Source organism: Podarcis filfolensis, assembly GCF_964270895.1.
Source record: "Podarcis filfolensis genome assembly, chromosome: 1".
Classification (NCBI taxonomy): Eukaryota; Metazoa; Chordata; class Lepidosauria; order Squamata; family Lacertidae; genus Podarcis; species Podarcis filfolensis.
In genome coordinates, this window is record NC_139604.1 from 40,498,534 (window position 1) to 40,521,649 (window position 23,116).

A 23,116-nucleotide genomic window follows, 5' to 3' on the forward strand; every position below is an offset into this window, starting at 1 on the left:
CCTGACCAGTGAGCTGCCATTGTTTGGATACCTTGGGGGGTGTTGCACTATCCTTTAAAAACAGACACTTGGAGACAGGGATGAGACTTTGCCTTTTGGGTCAGTCTGACGAACTGGTAATTATTGGTTCAGCCAAGAGACCTGTTGCCAAAGCGTTGCTTAATAAGCATCCCTTTTTATTTCCCTGTTGTAGTTCTTTGCTGGTTGGTTTGCTCACCCTATCTTCAGAAACGGTGACTATAGTGAGGTGATGAAAAGGAGGATACAAGAGAGAAGTGCGGGCCAATCGAGGTAAGTGTCTGGCAGGACTAACTGCAGCAGCTGGACCACAACCACGGTCGGTCCATACTGTTAACTCATGTCACTTAAAAGCAATTCTATCTAAATTGTTGAAATAAAAATAAACCACTCATTTTGAAGAGCCACCCTGGCTGTGTCCAAGAACAAATCTACCCTCCCCAAAGTAGTTTTCCTGTGCTGCTGTTTTCCTCCTGGTGTGCACTCCCCTCTTTGCTTAATGCCGCAGGCAATCAGCAGCTAAAGCACAGTTGTGACTAAACTCCCCTTGAAACAAAACCACCCTATATTGAAAGTTCCTTCTCCTCCATCCAGGGTATGTTCAGAGCCTGTAATACTGTAGTACAGCAAGGGAGCAGGAAAGGGTGGTGATTGAGACAAAACAGGGGACTAGTCTTTTAGAGTACCTGCTCTTTGAATAAGGTGAAGTACATGTGGTCATCGTTACTGTTCATGTTAAAATTTCCAGCTACCAGCTGTTGCTTTTAAAAGCAGTACTTTCGCTCTGAATGACAGTGCCCTATTCTTTAAAAAAGTATGATAATAATTGAAGCTTTCCCTTTTGTTAAATGCATCTATGTGAGCCTCTCTTCCATTTTGTGTGTGTTGCAGACTCCCTGAATTTACTGAAAGTGAAAAGCAGAGGATTAAAGGCACCTTTGACTTCTTTGGTTTGAACCACTATACTACAGTATTGGCATCCAACTTAAACTATTCTTCTCTCTTTACATCCTACGATGCTGATAGGTAAGATGTGAGCATGACTTCATACTGCATCAAAGCATGCATACTTTTCTGGAATCTGTGCTTTCACTCTGTACCTAATAATATTGGTTGGGCTGGCTGCAGCTGATGGAAATTGTATACCAAAACATTTGGAGGGCATCAAGTTGGTGATCTACTAGAAAGTTTTAAGGCCGAGCATCCATTTTCCTCTCTAAACCCAGTGCATTGCACACTGCATCACACTTAAGCCCCCAACAGAAGAGGTTAAAGCTGACCAGTCTTCATGGTTGATGTCTGGCTGACTTTAATGGATCAATACAAATAATCTTTTCCCATATTATTATCATGTTCTTTTTTGCAGGGGTGTTGCCTCTATAACAGACCGCAGCTGGCTGGGCTCTGGTTCCTTTTGGTTGAAGGTGACCCCCTTTGGCTTCAGGAGGCTCCTGAAGTGGATCAAGGAAGAATACAATGACCCACCTATTTATGTGACCGAGAATGGGATTTCAGAGCGTATAGATGGGGGATTCAATGATACTTGGAGAATACACTACTTAAGGAGCTACATCAATGAAGCTTTAAAAGGTATGTGGTTTCCTCTCCGCTTGGTTCCAAATCACCCTCCAAATGTTTGTGACACATGGATTAAAATTGATCTGTGATCCTCTGCCGTGCCCTGCATTCCTTGCAACAGAGTTGGTGGTAAGGCCCTTCTGTGGCTGTATCTGTATAGGGCTGGGCAGAAAGCAAGACTGGTTTCTAGTGTGGGAGTTAACATGTCTTCTGGAGCTGCCCCAGGACTTCCACTTTCTATTGACTTCAGGGATGAAAGACTAGTCTGCAGAATCAAAACAGAATATGTTGCTTAATTCCCATTGACACAAGATCATACTCTTACTCCGGATTACGTCCTCTAAAATGGTTACCACTGTCTGGTTTCATTGTTGTCATCGCCAGTAAATATGAAGACGTGAGAAAAAATCCATTGACGACTTTTTGATCATCCAGATTGTGGATACAAAAGGAATTTGGGATTTTTAAGGTGCAGCGAATCTCTGTTAGGAATGGATACTTTATAAAGCACCTAGTGTTAATAAGGTGTCTTTGGTTTTCACTCCCTGTTGATCATTATAGTGTATGTATAGGGCTGCATTTTAAAACTCTTTCCCCCCCGCCCCCTTAACAGGAATTGTACTTGATGGTGTTGATCTGCGAGGCTACACTGTATGGAGCCTGATGGATAATTTTGAATGGGCAGTGGGCTTTGCTGAAAGATTTGGGTTGTATTACACCAACTTTACAGACCCAAATCTATCCAGAATTCCAAAGGAGTCTTCAAAATATTATTCATCTATCATCCGGTGTAATGGCTTTCCAGATCCAGCCACTGGGCCTCATTTGTGCCTTGAGTCACAATCTGGAGGTAAGTAAATTACTAATTGAGGAGTTAGGAAAATCCATGAAGTGGTACAGTAAAAATAACCTAAATGTTTAAAACTTTTAACTTCACTTTTATAGAAAACTTGCATATCGTGTTAATGACATCTGATTCTGGAAAGTAAGGTGGTATATGGTAACAGAAGTTGGCTGTGTAAAAAAAAATCTTTAGTGTAATGTCCTTAAATGATTTAGTCTAGATTTTTACAGAAAAGTTGCCCGAATAACCAGATGTATTCTGGAAGGCTGGAGAAGCAAGTAAAAAAGATTTAAATGAGAGGTTATCAGAAGGTACTCCCTGCTCATAGTGTCATTCATGTGAATTTCACTTACATTTCTAGGTACTACTATGGCGCCAACAAGCAGCACTACTTGGCCTATCGACAATTCAGCCATGAAGGTGAAGTTTTTGGGACTGGACTTGACTTTGTCTAATGCAGAAGTAGGCCTTTATGTGCTCTTTTCCCTATTCTTAATGTCTGTGCTAGGCATTGCTCTTTTTTCATATCTATATAGAAAAAGGACCAAAAAAGCCAGCCAAAAAAGTTTTTAAATATTGCAGCTTGCATTTAATTAGTTTATCATGCGATAGTTTTTTCTCCTGCCCATGTTTAGAACAGACACACAATTATTTTAATCAGTGCTTTTTTTCTAGAAAAAATAGGTGCCGGTACTCAGCATGAAGTTGTTACAGTAAGTGCTATACTTTTTAAACAACACGAAGAGGTGCTGGTACTGCGTACCCTTGAATACTCCCTGAAAAAAAGCACTGATTTTAATACCTATTGTTGACATTAATATTTTTATTGCTTGAATTGTTATGTGCAGTTCACCCTGGGAATAAGGGGTGGGGACAATTTTAAAATAAATGAACAAGTTGATAACATATTGCGAAGTGTCAAGTTGGTATCAGAGAACTTCTGAATAAGGAACATACAGACTTCTTTTTTTGAAAACCTTTATTGAATGCTCTGAGATTAAAAACTACCAGTATAGTCTTGTAGTTGCAGAAGCACTAAAGGGGGGAAAAATAAGTTATCCAATTTGCAAGGTATTATGCTTCTGCTAGTCAGACTCTCTTGTTTTAATCTGGGCTTCCGATTTGTTCCAAGATTTATATAGATTAAAAAGTGCCTTCAGATGACAACAGGGCTTGTTAGTATGAAACTCTGAAAGCTGATGGAAGATGGGGTTTTTTTTACATTCTTTGAGCTTTTGGCAGTAGTTACAGTTGCAGTATCCAGCTACACAATTAACACCTTATTCCATGTGCTATGACAGGAATATGGCATAATGCAGGCAGCATACTCATACAAGCCCACCTGTGCAGCAGAAGGATTAAACTAAATCAAAGGGAAAAATCAATGATTACTATGCACAGTTTACTCATAAAAACTACATCTGTTGGGTTGAATTTCCATTCCAAGTATTGTTATCATCTTCTCCATCATCCTGAGTTCTCAGTCTATAGATTTTGCCTTCTTTTTTGAATTCTTCACCCCGCTTTTCCAATACTCGTTTCCTGACTGCTTGTCTAAATAAAGAAGAAATGCAGTTCGAGATTAAATCCCTACAGTGGCAATTTTTCTAGACATCAGAAGGTACCATTCATTCAGCTCCTGATTCAATTCTAGCACCCCTCCACCCAGGAGAAGTAACTGGAGAATTTGATTCAGTTCACATTAATACCCCTTTCAATGTACAAAAGGTAATTTTTATTTCTTTCAAAATGCACCCTAGAGTGGATTCAGCTGAAGAACAGAGGGAACGTCACCTATGAATGACTATAGTGCACTGACATGTTTGCTGCCAGTTCCAGGCCATCACTTCCTGGCTCATGGTGATATTAATTTGGCACATTCACAAAATGTAATCTTAAATGCTCCTGGATGCATTTCAGAGGCTATCTTTCTGGCAGCAGCTGGCATGGAAGTCCAAACTGCTGTTTCAGAAAGAAACCTTACCAAGCGAAGATGGCCAGGGAGCATGCAACACACTGTGTATTCTTATTGCTTACTCCTACACTGCTATTTGTAATCGCCCATCAAAAAGTAGATTTGGATTACAACATGGTATCCTGTCCATAGAAGCCAGTTTGAGCCACTGACATACATGTTAGTTATTCATGTGGAGTTTCTCTGTATCCCAGCCTAAACAAGGGGAAACCCTGTCTTTCTCCCAAGCCCTTGCATCTACCAGAGGGAGTGAAAAACAATAATTTAAGAACACTTGTCAGTCCTACCTGCTTGATTCTGCAGTGTTCGATGCTGAAGGGTTTGAGTGATCCTGCTGATGAGGTCTTGCAGTAGGCTGGGAAGGAGGAGGATTCGTAAACAGGAAGTTGCTAATAAATCGCCAAACAGCTATGAGTGGATAAAGGATAGTACCCAGGAATCTCCAAAAATCTCCACTGGAAGACTGGACAACTGCTGTTGCTGGCCTTCCTGCCTGTTTGAAGATACAAAACAAACAGGACTGAAAACTGGACTCTAGAAGAAACTCCATAAATACATGGTTATTCCAAGAAGTAATACTGAATGGTTGTAAAACAGTTCATGGCACAATTTGAATACAATTTGAATAATCTTTTCCATAAAGCACACTTACCGGCAACAATACTACAGAAGCACTTGGGGCAAGTTCCAGGTCCACTAATTTTTTCCCATAATCATCTTTGGTAAATTCCCTCCTGGGGAACATTGTCGCCAATGAGAAATTGCCGTATGTATTGCCAACTGTCTGTAGTAGAACAAATCAGGTAAGTACTTTGTATTCCCCTTAAAATTTAGAAATAAAAATGGGAAGGACCTTTAACCATGAAATGCAGAGCTTCATCTCAAAATAAGTTATTTAAAAGGGGGAAAACAACACTCTTAATTTACACATGGTATCTGTTTCCCAACACCTACTATTTTTGTCTTCTGAAGACACAGGACCCAAACATTATGCAAGAGGTATGCCAGTTAGGGCAAGTTTGAGGACACCTGGAAGCCTCCTATTTTGTGGCCAGACCAAAACGAGTAGTGACATGTATAAGGTTGTAAAACTTTCATTTCGTTTAACAAATATTCTCAGAACAGTTTACAGTTGTTCAGACAGTAGGGTAGTTAGCTTGTGTACAAGATGCAAATTGGTGCACACAGAGTCCCCATTTCTCAACTGCCCTTACCACAGTGGGAAACAAACTGAAGACCAGCTCACTTAGCTGCTTGTGGTTTGTAGTTGTGTTAATGCAACTGACCCACATTATTTATGGTCAATGTTATGCACTAACAAGATCAATAACTGGCATCTTTAAAACCCTCCCAAGCATTGAGACAAAGGGCCAAAGCTGCCACCTGTTTTTTCCTCAAAACGTTCCATCTTTCTCTCAAAAATCCTGAAGCAATTATGGTAACTATACATACATGCTCTTCTATAACTTAAAAATAAAACAGATCCTCATTTACCTGTGCAGCAAATTGTCTGGCTTCTTCCAACGGGGCATCCGAAGGGAAACTATTGGTAAAAGAGGATCCATCTGGAAGGCGAAACTGAATTCTTGCTATAGCACTAGGGAAAATATATCAGCTTAAGAATGATTTTTAAGAACAGCTTACATCACTTAAGTTCCTTTAAATGTTTCACTCATATACCAGGGGATATTAGAGAGGCAGAGTTCATCAACTGCACTTATTTTTAAATTAGATCAAATTATTATTTGAAATCTCTTTAGCAGCAGTATACAGAATACAGAAGAAACATGTTCTCGGCTGAGGGTTTTATCGTTTTACCAAGAGAGAGAGGGCAAAGAAGGTTAATTGTATGGGCTGATAAAGGAGTGAGACAACAAAACAAAAATGCATGGTGCTACAATAAATGAGGAAGGTGGTGTGTACAAGGTGAAGGGAATGGGAAGAGTTGGATGAAGCGATGAAAAAGAATTCACCTTCTTTCCCTCTGTGATGCTTCCTTCCTGGCTCCCATTTCAGCCAGCTTAGCTTGGAGAATAGCAGCTTTGGCAGCTTCTGCTTCTTCCTTGGACCTTGCAAAACGAGCTGCTCTTTCAGCACGATCCTTCATAAGAGGACAAAGACATTCACTACATGTTACCACGGCCCAGTCAAGGCTATTTTAATCAATGCAGTCTCATGGAAAGAAATTGCTACCAACCAACTTGTATGTGGTGAGGGACATAATTTGTTCTCATTTATTATATTCAGTGAACACTTAACCTTCACATGCCATCTTCATGCTAAACCACGCTTTACCATGCCATAAATGAGCCTAGGTGAGTGAGTCTTTAGACTTGTCCTCTGCCCCCTGCTTGTGCGCAACTGGGAATAAGAGTTTGGAAGCCTTGCTTATCCATTGTGTTTGAACTGACAAACAATTGGTGGCTTCGGCGAGGTGTGCAATTGGCAGCAGCGGCCAGGCAGATAAGCGATTGTCGGCAATCCCCCCCCCCAAAAAAGTTCAACAACTCTGAGCAATCTCCCCGTTTCCTTAATTTGAAGTCCCAAAGAATAGGGGTCGTCTTATACATGGGGGCATTATACAGAGCAAAATACGGTATATTGAAGGTCAATTTGCTAAGAATTTACTTTTTTCCAAGAAGCTCACCTAATAAATCACATATAATGTACTAATAGAGATTTCAGTTATTTGAGTGATGCTCCATATTCAACACACAAAGGAGTATCAGAAAAATGAGTGAGAGTGAAATGGTGGACAGGAATAGAGTGGCTGACATCCTGAACACAGAGCACACCGCTATGCAACACTTTGTTGAAGGCCCCCTTGTAACTGATGACTTACCATTTGAATCTGCTGTCTGATGCGCTCCCTAGCAGCTCTGTCTTCAGCTTTTTCTCTGTTCCTTTCTTCCAGTATTCGCTTTGTAAGTTCTTCTTCTTGTTTCCTTTTGTACTCCAACATATCTTTTCCACTTTTTCTTCTTTCTACTTCTTTCTTGATTTCCTTCTGAGTGAAAAGAGAATACACCTTTACTAAGCTTTTAAAGGGACGCGGGTGGCGTTGTAGTCTAAACCGCAGAGCCTCGGGCTTGCCGATCAGAAGGTCGGAGGTTCAAATTCCCACGACGGGGTGAGCGCCCGTTGTTCGGTCCCTGCTCCTGCCAACCTAGCAGTTTGAAAGCACGTCAAGTGCAAGTAGATAAACAGGTACCGCTCCGGCAGGAAGGTAAACGGCATTTCCGTGTGCTGCTCTGGCTCGCCAGAAGCGGCTTAGTCATGCTGGCCACAGGACCCAGAAGCTGTCTGCGGACAAACGCCAGCTCCCTTAGCCTATAGAGCGAGATGAGCACCGCAACCCCAGAGTCGTCCGTGACTGGACCTAATGGTCAGGGGTCCTTTTACCTTTACCTATCATATAAATACACAACTAATTTAAAATTTTCCTGAAAATTAGTTTAATAGAAAATTTCCGGACATTAAAAGAGAATGAAATTGCTGCTTTAGCCACCTGATAATTGTTATTCCAGCAAGCCTGTCCCAATAATTTAATTAAATATTATTTGGGGGGGATATTATGTATTATTGATACTCATTTTATGTACAGTATTTATTTTATTAAGCAGCTTATATGTTTTTCAAAATAAAAATAAAATGCAACATTATAAATTCAGTTACACTCTACCTGTTCTTCTTCTTTCTTTTTCTCTTCTCTTCTTTCTTCAAGTTTTTTTGTCACTCTAAATTTAGAAGCATACAAACACAAGGTGAGGCCTTATTTCTGTGTGGGGAAGTGCACATCAAAGTGCTATACATGACTCTGCCAAAAAACAAAACCACCCAAAGCTGAAAGGCAGTATATTATAATACAGCAATCCTGCTTTCCAACAGCATTACCATTATTAATTTTACATTTATTAAATTTCTATACTGCCCTTTATCCACAAACAACAGGGCAGTTTACAATATAAAAACACAAAAATATGTATCATAATAACAAGCAAAAACAACTCAGTATTATCATTTATTAAATTGTCAGTTGCATAAAGTACTTCCTTGCCTGCACTGCCAAATACATAGGCCTGGCGAATTAACTTTAGTATGACAGAAAATGGGTAAGAACTTTGCCATGAAGATGCACAGACTAGAAAACTGTGGGTAAAAAAACAACACCTTCAATTCTGTGCTGTTGCAAAGTTGGAGAAGGGTTGGCTGGCAGCAAATAACAAAGCATGAGAGCCTGTCATAGACCCAAAAGATGTTCTGCCAAAGAACAGGTTTCAAAAGGCGCTTAAAAAGATCTGGACTGTTTCGATGGGTAATTTAAACTGCATTGTAGCTCTGCACTACAGTTGAGAAGTGCAATCCAGATGACAGATCAGTGTAATTTTGCCCTCTCCTATGCTTTTCACATTCTCTTGAAATGGCTTCTTCTCACACTATCTGCCTTTTAAGCCTTGGCTTGATGATTTGGCCCTGAAGTCAGACTCTAGAAATAATAAGTAATGATAAATGGTGGCAAACTCCTCTTGAATTGATGCAGTCTGATAGATATGGATGACACAGTTATTACAGGCAGTCTTGTGCTTGCCACACAGTCCCATCTTTTCTTTGTGTGTGTTTGCATGTTGGAAAAACGAATGAGAGTGCATGTGTGTGGCTGGCTCTGACCATGAAAACTGCCAGACAATCCTCATCTGCTTTCCCACTGCTGCATGCAGCCCTCAGGGCTCAAGGCTGCCTAGCCCTGCTTTCTAGAATAACCAGAAAGTCTGCAAAAAACACACCTTTCTACTTTGGCTGTAAGGTCATCTGTAGTCTGCGATTCCCCCCTTCCGTCACTTTCCACATTTGTCTGGTCCAAATTTACTTCACCTTAAGTCGTTTAGAAATAACAGGTAAGTGAAAAGAAGGAGATGGGAAAGGGGAAAGTATCAACATTTTACCATCATAAGCAATTGCTGTATGAATTCTTACAAAATACTGTTATCATGCCACTATGAGTATTAATGATCCAAACTAGCTCACTATTTAGAATCAAGAACATCTTCAGCTGCTTCTGCACAAAGTTGATATTCTGAATACTTCAACTCTGGATCCAGGTTCTTCACAACAGTTAAGCAATTAACATAGTTTCAGATATCCTTTGCCTAATTAATGCACTGAATTGCTTATTCTCAGCAAGGCCAGTAGTGTACCTGACAGCACTACAACCTCCACTTCACCTGTCTCTGTACCACTCTTTCCTTGTGTCAGAATGAGCAAGGCATGGCTGGCCCTGTCCTGTTCTTGATGCAGCCCTGAAGAAACAACTGCAGATGAGAAAGAGCGTGGCAGGGACAAGCAGCAGTTATGGGGGGGAATGAAAAAAGACTTAAAAGGTGGTAGCATAATGAGGCACACACATAAATGGTAATCACTCAAAGGAGGTCTTTCCCATCCTTTACTTTTGAAAGACTACCATTTTAACTCCATATGTAAATACAGTGGTGCCTTGCAAGACGAAATTAATTCGTTCCGCAAGTTTTTTCTTCTTGCGAGTTTTTCGTCTTGCGAAGCACGGTTTCCCATAGGAATGCATTGAAAATCAATTAATGCGTTCCTATGGAGACCGCTTGCCAGGCTGGCGGTGCGGAGAAGGGCTTTTCTCCCCACCGCAAGCCTTCAGGACAGGTACGGGAACAGAGGGGAAGGCGCGCAGCGCTTCTCCTCTGTTCCCGGGGCTTGCGGTGGGAGGAGGGTTTTTCCTCCCCACCGCCAACATTCAGAACAGCATTCTGAATGTTGGCGGTGGGGAGGAAAGCCCTCCTCCCACCGCAAGTCTTCAGGACAGCCATCCGAAGGCTGGCGCGGGGAGAAGGTCTCTCCGCCCCACCGCCAGCCTTCGGAGGAGCCTTCCGAAGGCTGGCGGCGGAAGGAGGTCTCTCCACCCCACCGCCAGCCTTCGGAGCAGCCTTCCAAAGGCTGGCGGTGGGGCGGAGAGACCTCCTCCCGCTGCCAGCCTTCGGAGCAGCCTTCCAAAGGCTGGCGGCGGGAGGTCTCTCCGCCCCACCGCCAGCCTTCGGAAGAGCCTTCCGAAGGCTGGCGGCGGGAGGAGGTCTCTCCGCCCCACCGCCAGCCTTCGGAGCAGCCTTTCGAAGGCTGCCGGTGGGGCGGAGAGACCTCCTCCCGCCACCAGCCTTCGGAGCAGCCTTCCAAAGGCTGGCGGCGGGAGGAGGTCTCTCCGCCCCACCGCCAGCCTTCGGAGGAGCCTTCCGAAGGCTGGCGGCGGGAGGAGGTCTCTATGCCCCACCGCCAGCCTTCGGAGGAGGTCCGAGGACAGTGGGGAAGACGCGCTGCGCTTCCCCGCTGTCCTGGAGATTTCCCTATGGGCTTTCGTCTTGCGAAGGAAGCCCATAGGGAAATTCGTCTTGCGAAGCGCATCGAAAAACGGAAAACCCTTTCGTCTAGCGGGTTTTTCGTCTTGCGAGGCGTTCGTCTTGCGGGGCACCACTGTACCAATCTTGAATGTAGGCAGCTACACATACTTACCAGCTGAGGATACACTTAGCCTTTCAGGCCGTGCTTCAGCAAGCTCAGCTGTTTGGGACTGAGAGTCCTCTGTGATGCCATTTAAAGATGAGGAACGTGGCACAGAACTTTCCATTGCTTCATTTTTTAACGTGTGCATCTAAGGAAGAAAGAAGTGTAGATATCAGTAAATGGCTGTAATTCCAGAACATTTGATTTTTAAGCCATTTTCTAAATCAAAGTGAAAACAACTGCTAGGCTTCAAAGTACAAAACTGATGCTCATGTAGCCTAATAGTAAGCTTAAGAGTGCACTTTGTATGATACTAATACATGGTGAAAAGAGCAGAACCATGGCTGCATGGCTGTCAAAGGCCCTGTTTGACTGCAGGAAGAAAAAGCAACTATTATTTTATGGATGACTTCACTTTCAAGAGTAGTGTGTAGCTAAAGATCTCCTGAAATGAGTACAATAACCCTTCTATTGGCATATGGCAGAGGGAGAAGGAAGCAAAATATGTCATATATTACTATTTCTTAATGTGAGAACAAGTCGTTTTGTTTGCACTGTTTTTCTCTGATGTTGTTTTATATCTCCTGAAAATTGGTGTGTAGCACAGCTCTGTCCCCTCTTTTAGCAGTTGTAGAATGAGAAGAGAGTTCTATAACAAAATTCCAGACCACTTAACTATAGGTCACCAAGTCAAGGAGCCTTGAATATAACAAATCAAATTAGTATATAATATTATCCCACAGGCAGAGACTGAACGCAAACTACCACCACAGGGGTTGATAAGGAAAGAGACAACATTTAGAAAAAAATGCTTGAATAGCACATGTCCTGGAACACACTTAAGAGGCAGCTAGGATTAAATAAAAAGCTTGGGTCGCCACCTGGCCTAATCTTATGGAAAACTTAATCCAGATTACCAGTTTGTCAGTTTGCAGTAAAATAATCATCGTAAAAGAGCCAGTGGGAGGTGTGAAGGGGACAATATTTCTATGCCATGTCTCAAGACTAATTACAGTAGCACCTTGGCTTACATTACCCTCGGGTAACGTAAACTTTGGGTTGCAAAAGCGGCAAACCCATGTTTCACCATGCGAAGATGCGCTCTACCACGCTGTGTGTATGCACAGAAGCAGTCCCTCCAGTTGTGGAAACCAGAGCTCCGGAACGGATCCCACCCACAACCGGAGGTACCACTGTATAGCCTGATCTTAAAGGGGCAAATGAGGGGAAACACATGTGACCTGACCTTTCTTGCTGCATTAAAAAAGGGTGAGAAACAAGTACATTTCAGGAGTGATTTTTGTTTTTCCAATGGTCAAGCCCATCAAGAAAAATGTCTTCTAGAAAAAGTCATTATTGCTCTATTAGTACATTTCCAACTTGGTACATAAAACTGGCTTAATTTAGCATAACTATAGTATGATTAGATATTCTTTCATCAAGCAAGAACATATAGGATTCACAATTCTATAGGCATACTGACACAGTGACCTTTTCTGCCTGTAATCCATTCAACAGGAACAAGCTTTTAAACATTTATTTCACTATGCTGAAATAGTCGGTCACTATTTCTTACCTGCTTGACTTTATGAATTCTTGTAACAAGTTCCTCTGCAGAAACGCTGCCAGCAATCACTTCCAACGGGACTCCATTGTCTCCTATAAAGAAACTGGATGGAACACACACTACAGGATCTATGCAGCAATAGTAAAGGACAACATCTCAATTGTAAGGAAGGCAAAAGTAAATTGGAAAAGAAACATAAATGCAAATGATTAGAAGTTACTGCAAACAGCTGAGCAAAGCATATAGAATGATAATGAACTAGTGCTCCTCAATGAAATGGAGGAGACAATTTTTGGCAGTTTCCCCTTCTTTCCAAATATAGGGGCCTTCTGAAGCCAATTAGGGGTGTGTAGGGCTAGAGGAGGAAGAGGAGTAACTGAAAAGTGCCTGCCTTCCTGATCTGCCGACAGCACCTTTTATCAGTGATGGGACACCAACTGGATGCCACCTATAGCAAACTGATGCTACCAGTACAGAAATATCTGAATTCCCCATGGAAAATTTAAGTGATACCAAGCCCATCACTTTTCTGCTGCCTCACCCCTCTTCTCCCAGCTCTAAAGAAATGTGTCAGATTATCATGGAGACAGTTTGCACAAAAAACTTTTGAATGAAAACTGAACACAAATTAGAAGGATCACTTCTAACCTCAAAGCATACACCTCTTTTGTATGTGAGCCATATCTTGAGATTCAATTAAATCACACAGGCAGTAGTTCATGGTCAAATATTGCTTTGGTCCTACCCTGATGGATCAGCAAAGATTTGTTCAGCCCAGCTTAGTTTTCCTAACAGCAGCCAGTCAAATCCCTCTGGCACACTCATAAGCAGGACCATGAAGAAAACAGCTTTTCCCGTGATTTGTCTATGTCATTGGTAACCCCTGACCATTAGGTCCAGTCGTGGCCGACTCATCTCACTTTATTGGCCGAGGGAGCCAGCATACAGTAGCCAGCATGACTAAGCCGCTTCTGGCAAACCAGAGCAGCACATGGAAACGCTGTTTACCTTCCCGCCGGAGCAGTACCTATTTATCTACTTGCACTTTGATGTGCTTTCGAACTGCTAGGTTGGCAGGAGCTGGGACCGAGCAGCGGGAGCTCACCCCATCACGGGGATTCAAACTGCCAACCTGCTGATCGGCAAGTCCTAGGCTCTGTGGTTTAACCCACAGCGCCACCCGCACTGTCATTGGTACTCAAAAGTAAATTGCCTCTGTACACCAAGGTTGTAGTAGATGCTATTCTACATGTCTTAAGTCTAATCGTTTTGGCATCAACTAACATTCCACACACATAACATGTTTTGGTAGTGAAGCTCAAAAGTCAATAGCATGGTGGGCTTTTATTTGTTTTTCATTACTCCTAAATTTACTGCAAATCAACTTGCTGTAATTAAAAATTGAAGAACTATCTTCAGTTTGGTCACACTGTTTTTCTGAAATGGTCTCATGCCAGATAGTTATTCAATAAACCTTGGCCAAAATGGTTACAAGTAGAACAACCATCCCAATCATGGTGCTGCTTCATGCAACCCTGTTTTCTTCATGGAACAGCACCCTCAAAGTCCCAGTTTTTCAGTATACACAATATCACTATATAAACCATTAAGAAAAGCACAGGATGAAAAACCAGAGATAAACCCCCAGTGAGGAGAGCCAGAAATGACTATGGTTTTGATGCCTCTCTGTTGAGAACAGTAATACTACATTATTACCTATTATTTTTATTTACAATATTAGGAAATGGGGGTGAGATATACAAAGGGTGTTTCACTTTCACATACTTAGGCTTAGTAACCAGTTACAGTAACCAGGAAACTCTGCCAAAGGCTTCAGGAAAAGGTTGGTTTGAAGATGGGTTTAGATGGAGTAAGAAAGGTGGCATCACACAGGTATTCCTGAAGGAAGTTCCAAGCATATGAAGCAGTAAAGGAGAACAGACAGAATCTCCTGAGGGAGGAGATCCTGTAGTTTGCACCATACAATAATGAAGCCCATAAATGAACATCTGAGTGTGAAATGATTCAATTTATTATATTTTGTTCAAGGATACAGATTTGGGAGAACTGCAGGCAGGCTTCACTGTGTAAAAAAAAGCATCAAGTTTAGACAATCACACTAATAATATGAAATGTCATAAAATAATCAGTTACATTGTTATTGTATATCTCTGACTGTTTAAAAGCCTTGTAGGATCACAACAAATTAATTTTTATTTCTCTGAAACACTACACTGAAATTAACTTACATAAAACAGTATGCAGATTATACAATGGCTCAGTTCATATGTAATGTTATGCTAAACCATGGTTTAGCACAACTTATGGGCTCCAGGAAAGGAGATCATGGCTGCTTTATTCCTTCTCCAGTCCTGTGAGTTAAGCCAGGCATAGGCAAACTCGGCCCTCCAGATGTTTTGAGACTACAATTCCCATCATCCCTGACCACTGGTCCTGTTAGCTAGGGATGATGGGAGTTTTAGTCCCAAAACATCTGGAGGGCCGAGTTTGCCTATGCCTGAGTTAAGCCATGGTTTGGTTTGGGTGTCATCTGAACATGGGTTCATGGTTTGTCTCCTCCAGACTTTAAAGTCCTCCTGAAAGTATTATGGCTTTTAATTTTCATAGTGAAAAGTATCAGTTGGATCTTATTTTAATGGAGAATGGAGTAGTACAAATATAACAAGAATAAAGTAAACTATTCAGTAAAATATACACTTAGTGTCTAGTTGGATAACAATATTCCACACACATACCAATTGAATTCCCTTCCAAAATAACTATATATTGATTATACAGGTCTCTTTAAAAGTAAATTACTACTAACAACAAAAACAACAGTAAAAGAAGTTGCCAAACCTTTGGGTATCTATTTTAATAGCTACAAAGCCATCTGTTGCTGCCTCAGTCACTTTCTCATTCTCCCAGCTGGCAGCCATCTCTATGGACTGTTCATCATCCCCTGCAAAAAACAAGAAGTCTTCTTCACAGATGCAAATATAGATTAATTACAGATTACAGCATACTAGAAATGCAATGTTTATAACTTTAGGGCAAGGATGATCACACAACTACAGAGTTGGGATAGACCCAAAGATAGTATAACCCACTTACCAGGTGCCAACGGCTCAGCTTTAAAAAAAGACTCTAGACCCAAAAGTGTCACAAACAGACAGCAGGTGCAGGATATGCACAACCAGCAGCTCCAGATGACCCAAACGAGAAAGACAAGTGACATATATTTATGTAAAGGGGGTGCAACATCAACATGCAGTGCTCCACAAAACAAGGGTCTCTCACAGTTTGGTGATCATTTAAAACATTTTCAGATCACATGATCAAAGGGATTGTGCTAGAAATATGACTGATAATTACATCACTATGTGCAATAGATCAACTTGTATTTGTTATTTTATTAATTTACATATTAAAAAATTATAACTATTCTGTTTGCAACTAACTCATTATGTTCCAGCAAATAAATCTTTCACCACTCTCTAAAAGGCAAATAGCTAGTATTTATTTTATAATCTGTCAATCCTATGATTTTTAAAGGACAACGAAGTGGCCAAACAATGCACCAGCTAGAAAACTGTAACATTTTAGAAGCAATTTAATGGATAATTTCTGCCTTTGAAACACTTATTCATATAGCAATATAAAAGCATACATATTCATGTGCAATTATTGTAAAAGCAAAGTAACAATTTTTAACAGAACAGAGCTATAACAACCCATATAGAAAGCCTGCTGACAATCTGCAATGTTCCCCCTAATGAAATTAGGCGTGAAGTGTTCATTTATATTTTCATCTATGATAATTCACAATTTCAGCAACTGAAAGAGGGCAGAATTTGAAATAGAATAATTATTGCCAGTTTAAAGGAGCAAGGGAACGATTAGCAGCTCTTCATAAGTGAAGTAATCAAATATAAGTTAATATAAGTAATATAAGTTAAGTGGTCTGGAAGAGTCTTCTATACCTTCATTCACCCACTATCTTAAATCTAAATCCATTTGTTACTGATGCAATGTTTCTCTCTGTCTGAGATCCTAATGCATCAGCCAAACTATATCCTAAAAGTTCAAGCTACCAATGTTATACACAGCAGTTCCTCCTACTTCCAGCAATATGATCCATGCCTGAGATTATTCCTGTACTTCAGATACACACACACACACACACACACACACACACACACACACAAACACATGTGTATATATTATATATATAAAAGCTTTCAGCCTGGGCTTTCCCTGGCCCATAAGATTAGACCCTATTTTTGTTTGTTTGAATTCCCTGAATTTGTGTTTTTATATATTTTACACAAATCTGGAGTGGATTCCCTAAGGCGGTTGGATGGCATTTTGTACGCCTCCTTCCAGCAACTCCTGCAGCTGAACTGGTGCCAAACGTATTGCTCTGCTTTCCTTTAGATCACATCAGCAAAGCCAAGAGGGGAGTCTTGTCATCTGGGCAGCCCAGGTCCCCCATACTTACTCCCAGGCTTGCGCCCCGGGGAGATCACTTTGGTGCTGCTAACATAGCAGTTTGACTTTACCCCTGGAGACGCACTCCATTGTCTCCCGAGAAAGAGGGATGCCAACAACTTTACAGTAATGTGAATGTTTGAAGCAGCGCCTGCATCTGGGTGAAACATTACTTAACTCTTGCTCTCCCCTTCTATTTATAACTTAAGATACTATCAGTTTAAAAATGATAATTTCTGAGGGAAACCTTCTATTCACTTCAGGGCCCTTCTTCCTTTATTTTCATGGTGGGGGTTCTTTCCTGCACTGTTTAGCCATTAGCATACATGAGAAGTGGGGGGGGTATGCAGGAAGAGCCCAAGCTTCCCAGTTTCCAGGAGGACTGATGAGTAGGTGCAGTGTGGACCCTTCCCGTGGTATCTGCTGCTTTTCACTTCTGTAGTTGAAGAAGCAGGGTTTAAACTTTGAAAACTTATGATAGAAAGTGTGTCTGAATCCCTTATTCATACTTTTGATAGGAACACACTTCTCATTATGTTTCCCCAAGATGCTCTCCAAACTCAAGGACCAGAGTTTTCAGGAAAGAGTGCAAAGCTGAATACAAATACATAGAACAGAACAGAAGGGAAATGATCATAGGTATGTGATCTGATTTAATACTGTTGCTAGCCCACTTGCTATCCACCTGACTTCTGAGTAGCATACTGTATCTCATCACTATTTAATACCTAAAGAGCTTTACAACAGAAAAGTCCACCATATTTTCTGTGCAGATGCTGATACTTAGTAAAGTACAGTAGTCTGAGAAAGGGAAGATTACATTTTTTTTTCAAATGATCTTGTCAATAGGTTAACTTGTATAATTAAACTATGCTTAAGAACAACTCTGCAGTATTGACAGAGGCAGGCACACATAGAAAATAGCTGAGCTGAGCCAATTGCTAGCACAGCTATAATCTGTGTACTCCAGAATCACTTCCCTAGAGAGAACATGGAAAGAAAAATAAAGAGCTCAAGTGTGCTGATTTCCCACAAGGATATTCATCATGCGATGTAAAATGCAACGGACGTGCAAGAAACATACCATGCACAAGCTGAGTACTGTTAATTTACAAAATGCTATATAACTGACTTTGCAAAATTTCAATGCTTTTAAGCAATCATTCTGTTGTGCCACGATCAATTCTAACAGTTCTGCACTCTTCTAGCTGTTCATGAGTTTTCATCAGTTTGATGATACTGTTTTTGCTTAAGACTGCGGGGCCTGACCATTCTAGTAATTTTCACTTCAAAGATGGCTGCAAAATTTCAGTATTTTAGCCCAGGGATGAGGGAAACTGCAGCCACAAAAATATTGCTGGACTACAGCATCCCTGACCACTGGCTATGCTGGGTGGGCTGATTGTTTTAGCCCAGGAATGTCCAACCAGTAGATTGCAACCTACCTGACTGATCCTGGGAGATCACAGGATCCTTATTGTGTACAAAAAGTTATGGGGGGAAAGCTAAAAAAAAACAAATCTGTGCAATCCTGCCACAAAAAGCTCAACAATTGGGCAAACTTCCCTCCTAAAGAAAGCTTAACAACACGCTCCTCCTCCAATAACAATCACTGCAAGTTTTTTTTATACTGGGAGTAGTTCATAGTCTCTTGTTGGACATGCCTGTTTCAGCCTATACAGTGTTGTGTTAAAATTTGGAAATACTTCAGATCATTAAATTGACATGGATGACTTCAATTCTTTTGAATTATTTACTATATTTATATCCTACCCTCTCTCTAAGCAGCTTTTTGGTGTATCCAAAAAAGCCAACTTTAGGCAGTAAATCAAACAGTCACCATTTCCAGTTATGGACAATTTTCCAGAGCTGTAGAGCAACTTATATCAGTCTACCAACCACAATATACATACCATTACTATCACTATTCAGAACAAAACTGGATGCCACACATTTCCACATTCCTGAAAATCCATTTACTAGAAATGTATTGGTAATAATTTTGCTGCATAATGACCAGGAGCTGTCAACAATTGTTTCACAGATGCAGAAAAATATTTCATTCTCTCCTGTTGCCTTGTCAATTAAGATACATCAAATACACTAAAACAGTGAGATTTCAAAATATGTGTGCATATCCTGAAGCTCCACCATTCTATGAAACGCAGGCCATCTCTGTATTAATTTTTAGTGCAACATGAACAACATGACTTCCACCACCTATCTCGAAGGGTGCACCCAGAATACTTTCTAATCCTGTGTCACAAGTGGAATGATTGCATACTATAGTGCAAATGAGGAAAGGATATAGGGTTGCATCCAACTATGTAGCTGTAAGCATGGAACAACTTTTGCAAGCACAATGGAACTCTGCCTCCCTTTTCTGCCCTAGGGTTTCTCCAATCCTCTAGATCAGATTTTGAGATGATATTAAGGGTGTGGAAATCATTCTGTGCATCCAGTAATTTAGTTGGATAAAACTCTTAGTGCTCTTACAATAAAAAAAATTAATGCAGACTGCAAATTCTAGTGCATTCTATTTTAACATCTGTATATGGTACACTAAACAGTTTAACAATCAATTATTTTGGATTCTAGAATAACAATAGCATGTGCAGACAGATATTTTGCACACTATAATAGAAGAAAATTAATTTTTTATCAGAAGTGTCAAATATACTGGAGGAAAAAAATCCTGGCATGGACAAATGTAACAAGTGAACACCTAACATCCTATCTTAGCTAACTTAGCTTCCTGTATGCTTGTTAGTAGATCTGAGGCTACTCTGTAAACTACCAATAAGCTCTCTAGTGTTACTTAACTAGCAGAATTCTCCCAGATGATTGACACACTGGACAGGATATTCTAAATTGAAGCACTTCCTTGTCCCTTCTATTTCAGTGGGAAATCTAAAAGTTCATGCACTCTGGCAATAAATCTGCAAGGCCTTAATAGTTATCTGTAGTCTAGTTACTGTAAGCATATGTATTTTAAATATTATTACCATTCATGTGGGAATATTAAGAAAACAGAACTGCATCCAGAATTCATAGCATACAGCTGAAAGGCAGAACAAATTAGGCACATTCTGAGGCATTTACATGATCAGATGCCAGATTTTTCCAGTTATGGTAAAAGTACTTTCAGAACTTATGACTACACATATATTTAGGAAGGATGGGAGGAAAGAGAGGTAACAAGAGAAATTAGATACATAAATGTATTTGTGGCAATTCCAAAAAAGGTGACAGCAGGAACGTAAGTGTAAGTTTGCATGGCACAGGCAAAAAATTACCCTTTATAAGTTTGCATGGCACAGGCAAAAAATTACCCTTTATAATTTGCCCTGAGTCTTAAGAAAAAAGTGGCAATAGGGACATGGCAATGACAGAATCAAAGGTATTACAGGTAATTTTTGAGAAAATGTGAGGTAATTGTGGGAATGACAGCCCATTATTGTCCTTTACTATCTTCCTGAAGACAGGTCTCCAGTTGAAGAATCATGACAACTATTTACATTGTGGGGAAGAAGTCATACCAGATTCTACAGAAAACCAGTTTAATGAAAAGTATAGTGTGACAATAATCTCCAGTGTTTGATGCACTGGTGCAGCACTTCTAATTCCCATAGCCTACATGCACTGGAGACAGGGCTTTTAAAGGTGGTGTCCTGGAAGAAATGTTATCTGACTTTCCAACAGGAACTTCTAGTTATGTGCTACAGCACCAAACCAAAATGTGATGACCTGAACCCAACATATTCAAACATGGATAAACTTTAAACCAACAAGTCCTCCCAGAAACTATATGCAGGATACATGGCACTAGCATAAGTCGTAAAGCACAATGGTGAAATTGTGGCCCTCCAGAGGCTGTCAGGCTACAACTCCCATCACACCAACTTCCAACAACATAGAAGTGCTACAGATACCCCTTTCCAGGGTGTAAAAACACATGATGCAGCCAGCTTGCTGAAGCTAAGCATGTTTCGATTCGGTCAGTCCTTTCATACATATACGCTGCCTTGAGTTCCATGAAGGAATGCACATTAAAAATTCCTTCTTATCCTACGCAATGAAGGCATTTTATTTCCTGCTCAGCATGACACAGCAAGCACTGCCCCCATATAGGTCACAAGACAGGAGAGAGCACCAAATCAGTACCAAGCTCCAGGGCACACATATGGCTGCTATGGATACACTGGAATAAGAACAAGCAAGAAGCATTAGGCTGGGCGTACAAGAAATAAAGTGGGGGATGGGGGGGGGGAGAGAGAAGGAAGCACAAGACCTTACTGAAGGAAGCATATAGCCATGGCTTTTTTTACAAGCACTGAGCTAGGGAAGCCTGTTCTGTAACAAGCATTGGAAGGAAGGGAGCCAACTGTGATTACAGGACACGGGGATGTTTCCACTAAAACGCCAATCCCCTTCCACGCACCAGGACACCCGTTAACATAGGATTTGTAAGGTCAGAAGAGACCACGGGGGTCATCTAGTCCAACCCCCCGCAATGCAGGAATCTTTTGGCCCAACGTGGGGCTCGAAACCACGATCCTGGGATTATGAGTCTCCACTCTCTGTCGACTGAGTTCTTTGCACACGAGTGCGCCCACGTATGTGTGCCTCCTTTCGGTCTTTCCACAGAAACGCGGGCGCTCCTCATAACAACAACAACAATTTATTATTTATACCCTGCCCATCTGGCTGGCTTTCCCATCTTCTCCGCTACCCCCCCCCCCAATCCTTCAAGAAGACACCTCCCCCCCTTTTTTCTTTTATTTCTTTAAAGGGGAAAACCGGCTGAACTGGCGAGCTCGGGTGCTTCTAAGCAAAAGCCCCTCTCCTCTTCCCAAATTTGCTGGGCAGTCGGCGAGGCGTCGGACTCAAAGGCCCCGCCGAGGGTGGGATGAAGCCCCTCCGTACGTTCAAGAGGCCTCTTCATGGGCGGAGGGAGCTTGCCTGAGGCTGGGCGGGGAGGGAAAGAAGCCTGAGAAGAGAGGCACGGAGGCAGCCGAAACCTCCCCCGCCCATCCTCACGTTAGGGAAACACGGGGGTGGGCCCGTACCTCTCACAAACACCACGAAGACGGCACTGCGCTGTTTGGCGGCGGCAATGGCGGCCGGGATGGTACCAGGGAACCACAGCATAATGGCGGCGGCGGCGGACCGTCGGGCCTGGGCTTATTATGCACAAGCGCTCGCCCCGCTGCCTGCCCCTCCGCGGCCTCCCCAGCGGTCCGTTTGCCTCGACGCGGAGCGCGCATGCGCGTCACAAACGTCAGCCTCGCTTCGGACGCAATTGCGTCGCGCTTCGCTGCACTCTCTCTCTCTCCGCCCACTCAGATCCGCTTCCTGGATTCCTCCGCCCAAGGTAGGGGAAAAACATTGAAGGGCGCATGCGCCTTAATAATAAAAAAAATCCCACCCACCACCAATCATCACCCTCACAACGCCAAAGAGGAAGCGTTTGTGGCAGTAGGGCACGCTTAGATTAGGGAGGTAAACTGGGCTGCGATTCGCGCCTGTAGATTCCGCGGCGGCTTTCTTTTTCTTGTTGTTTTTAGGCGGCTCAGCAGCAGCCGATTCGCGAGGGAATGACAAGGGGAGCGGCGCTTTGGGGTGGGGACAGCAGCAAAAATGAGGGCATGAACTGGAAAACTGCCAAAAATCTTGATTTTGTAGGCGAGGTACTCAAAACTGCACCGTAGTATTGGCTGAAAAGTGAACGTGTCAAATAAAAACCACTTGATTTTTATGCAACACTGAATGATTTTATTTGCTAATGAGAATCAAGCACAAATCAAGTGGCAGCTATTTAAACCTACTCCTAAGTCCTATGGGGGAAAGGCTCATCTCCAAGCCCATCTGTTGCAAGATATAGGGTTTGTTTATACAGTATATCTATTTAAAAAATAGAACTAAGATCTGGAAAGTTACAAACGTTTAAAACAAAGCAGACTTTGCAATTTTATCTTGTGGGAAACAAAGCCTATAAACATTCCACTGATTTTCATGCAAGTGTGCTAGCCAAAAATGTTTCTACAAAGGCCTTTTGGTATCTAGAATTTAGCTGCTTTTTATGATTACAGCTGCCTTTTTATTGAAATTGTGAATGTATCTG

The 23,116-nt window shown here is 41.7% G+C and overlaps 2 protein-coding genes across 3 annotated transcripts in view; one reads left to right on the plus strand and one right to left on the minus strand.

The window, feature by feature from the left end:
• The window catches only part of LCT (lactase), a 24,659-nt gene extending 20,632 nt beyond the window's left edge, over positions 1–4,027 (plus strand). Inside the window, exons 13-17 of the mRNA XM_083581760.1 lie at positions 194–291; positions 910–1,044; positions 1,385–1,608; positions 2,210–2,446; positions 2,802–4,027. Of these exons, the coding sequence (XP_083437886.1) occupies positions 194–291; positions 910–1,044; positions 1,385–1,608; positions 2,210–2,446; positions 2,802–3,013 (906 nt within the window). The 3' untranslated portion in view covers positions 3,014–4,027. The remainder of the gene's footprint in view (positions 1–193; positions 292–909; positions 1,045–1,384; positions 1,609–2,209; positions 2,447–2,801) is intronic.
• UBXN4 (UBX domain protein 4) lies at positions 3,402–22,515 on the minus strand. Of its 2 annotated transcripts, none has more exons than XM_083582444.1 (13): positions 22,062–22,515; positions 15,361–15,463; positions 14,556–14,584; positions 12,511–12,629; positions 10,944–11,082; positions 9,200–9,287; positions 8,098–8,152; positions 7,258–7,422; positions 6,389–6,516; positions 5,910–6,012; positions 5,068–5,199; positions 4,703–4,908; positions 3,402–3,994 (listed from the first exon to the last, which is right to left on the minus strand). In XM_083582444.1, the coding sequence occupies exons 1-13, from the start codon at positions 22,141–22,143 to the stop codon at positions 3,856–3,858; spliced, it is 1,488 nt and encodes a 495-aa protein (XP_083438570.1). In that variant the 5' UTR covers positions 22,144–22,515; the 3' UTR covers positions 3,402–3,855. The 2 variants fall into 2 exon arrangements, with proteins under 2 accessions (XP_083438570.1, XP_083438571.1); XM_083582445.1 differs by having other exon boundaries at positions 7,258–7,419; positions 22,062–22,331.
• Between the last annotated feature and the right edge of the window lie 601 nt (positions 22,516–23,116).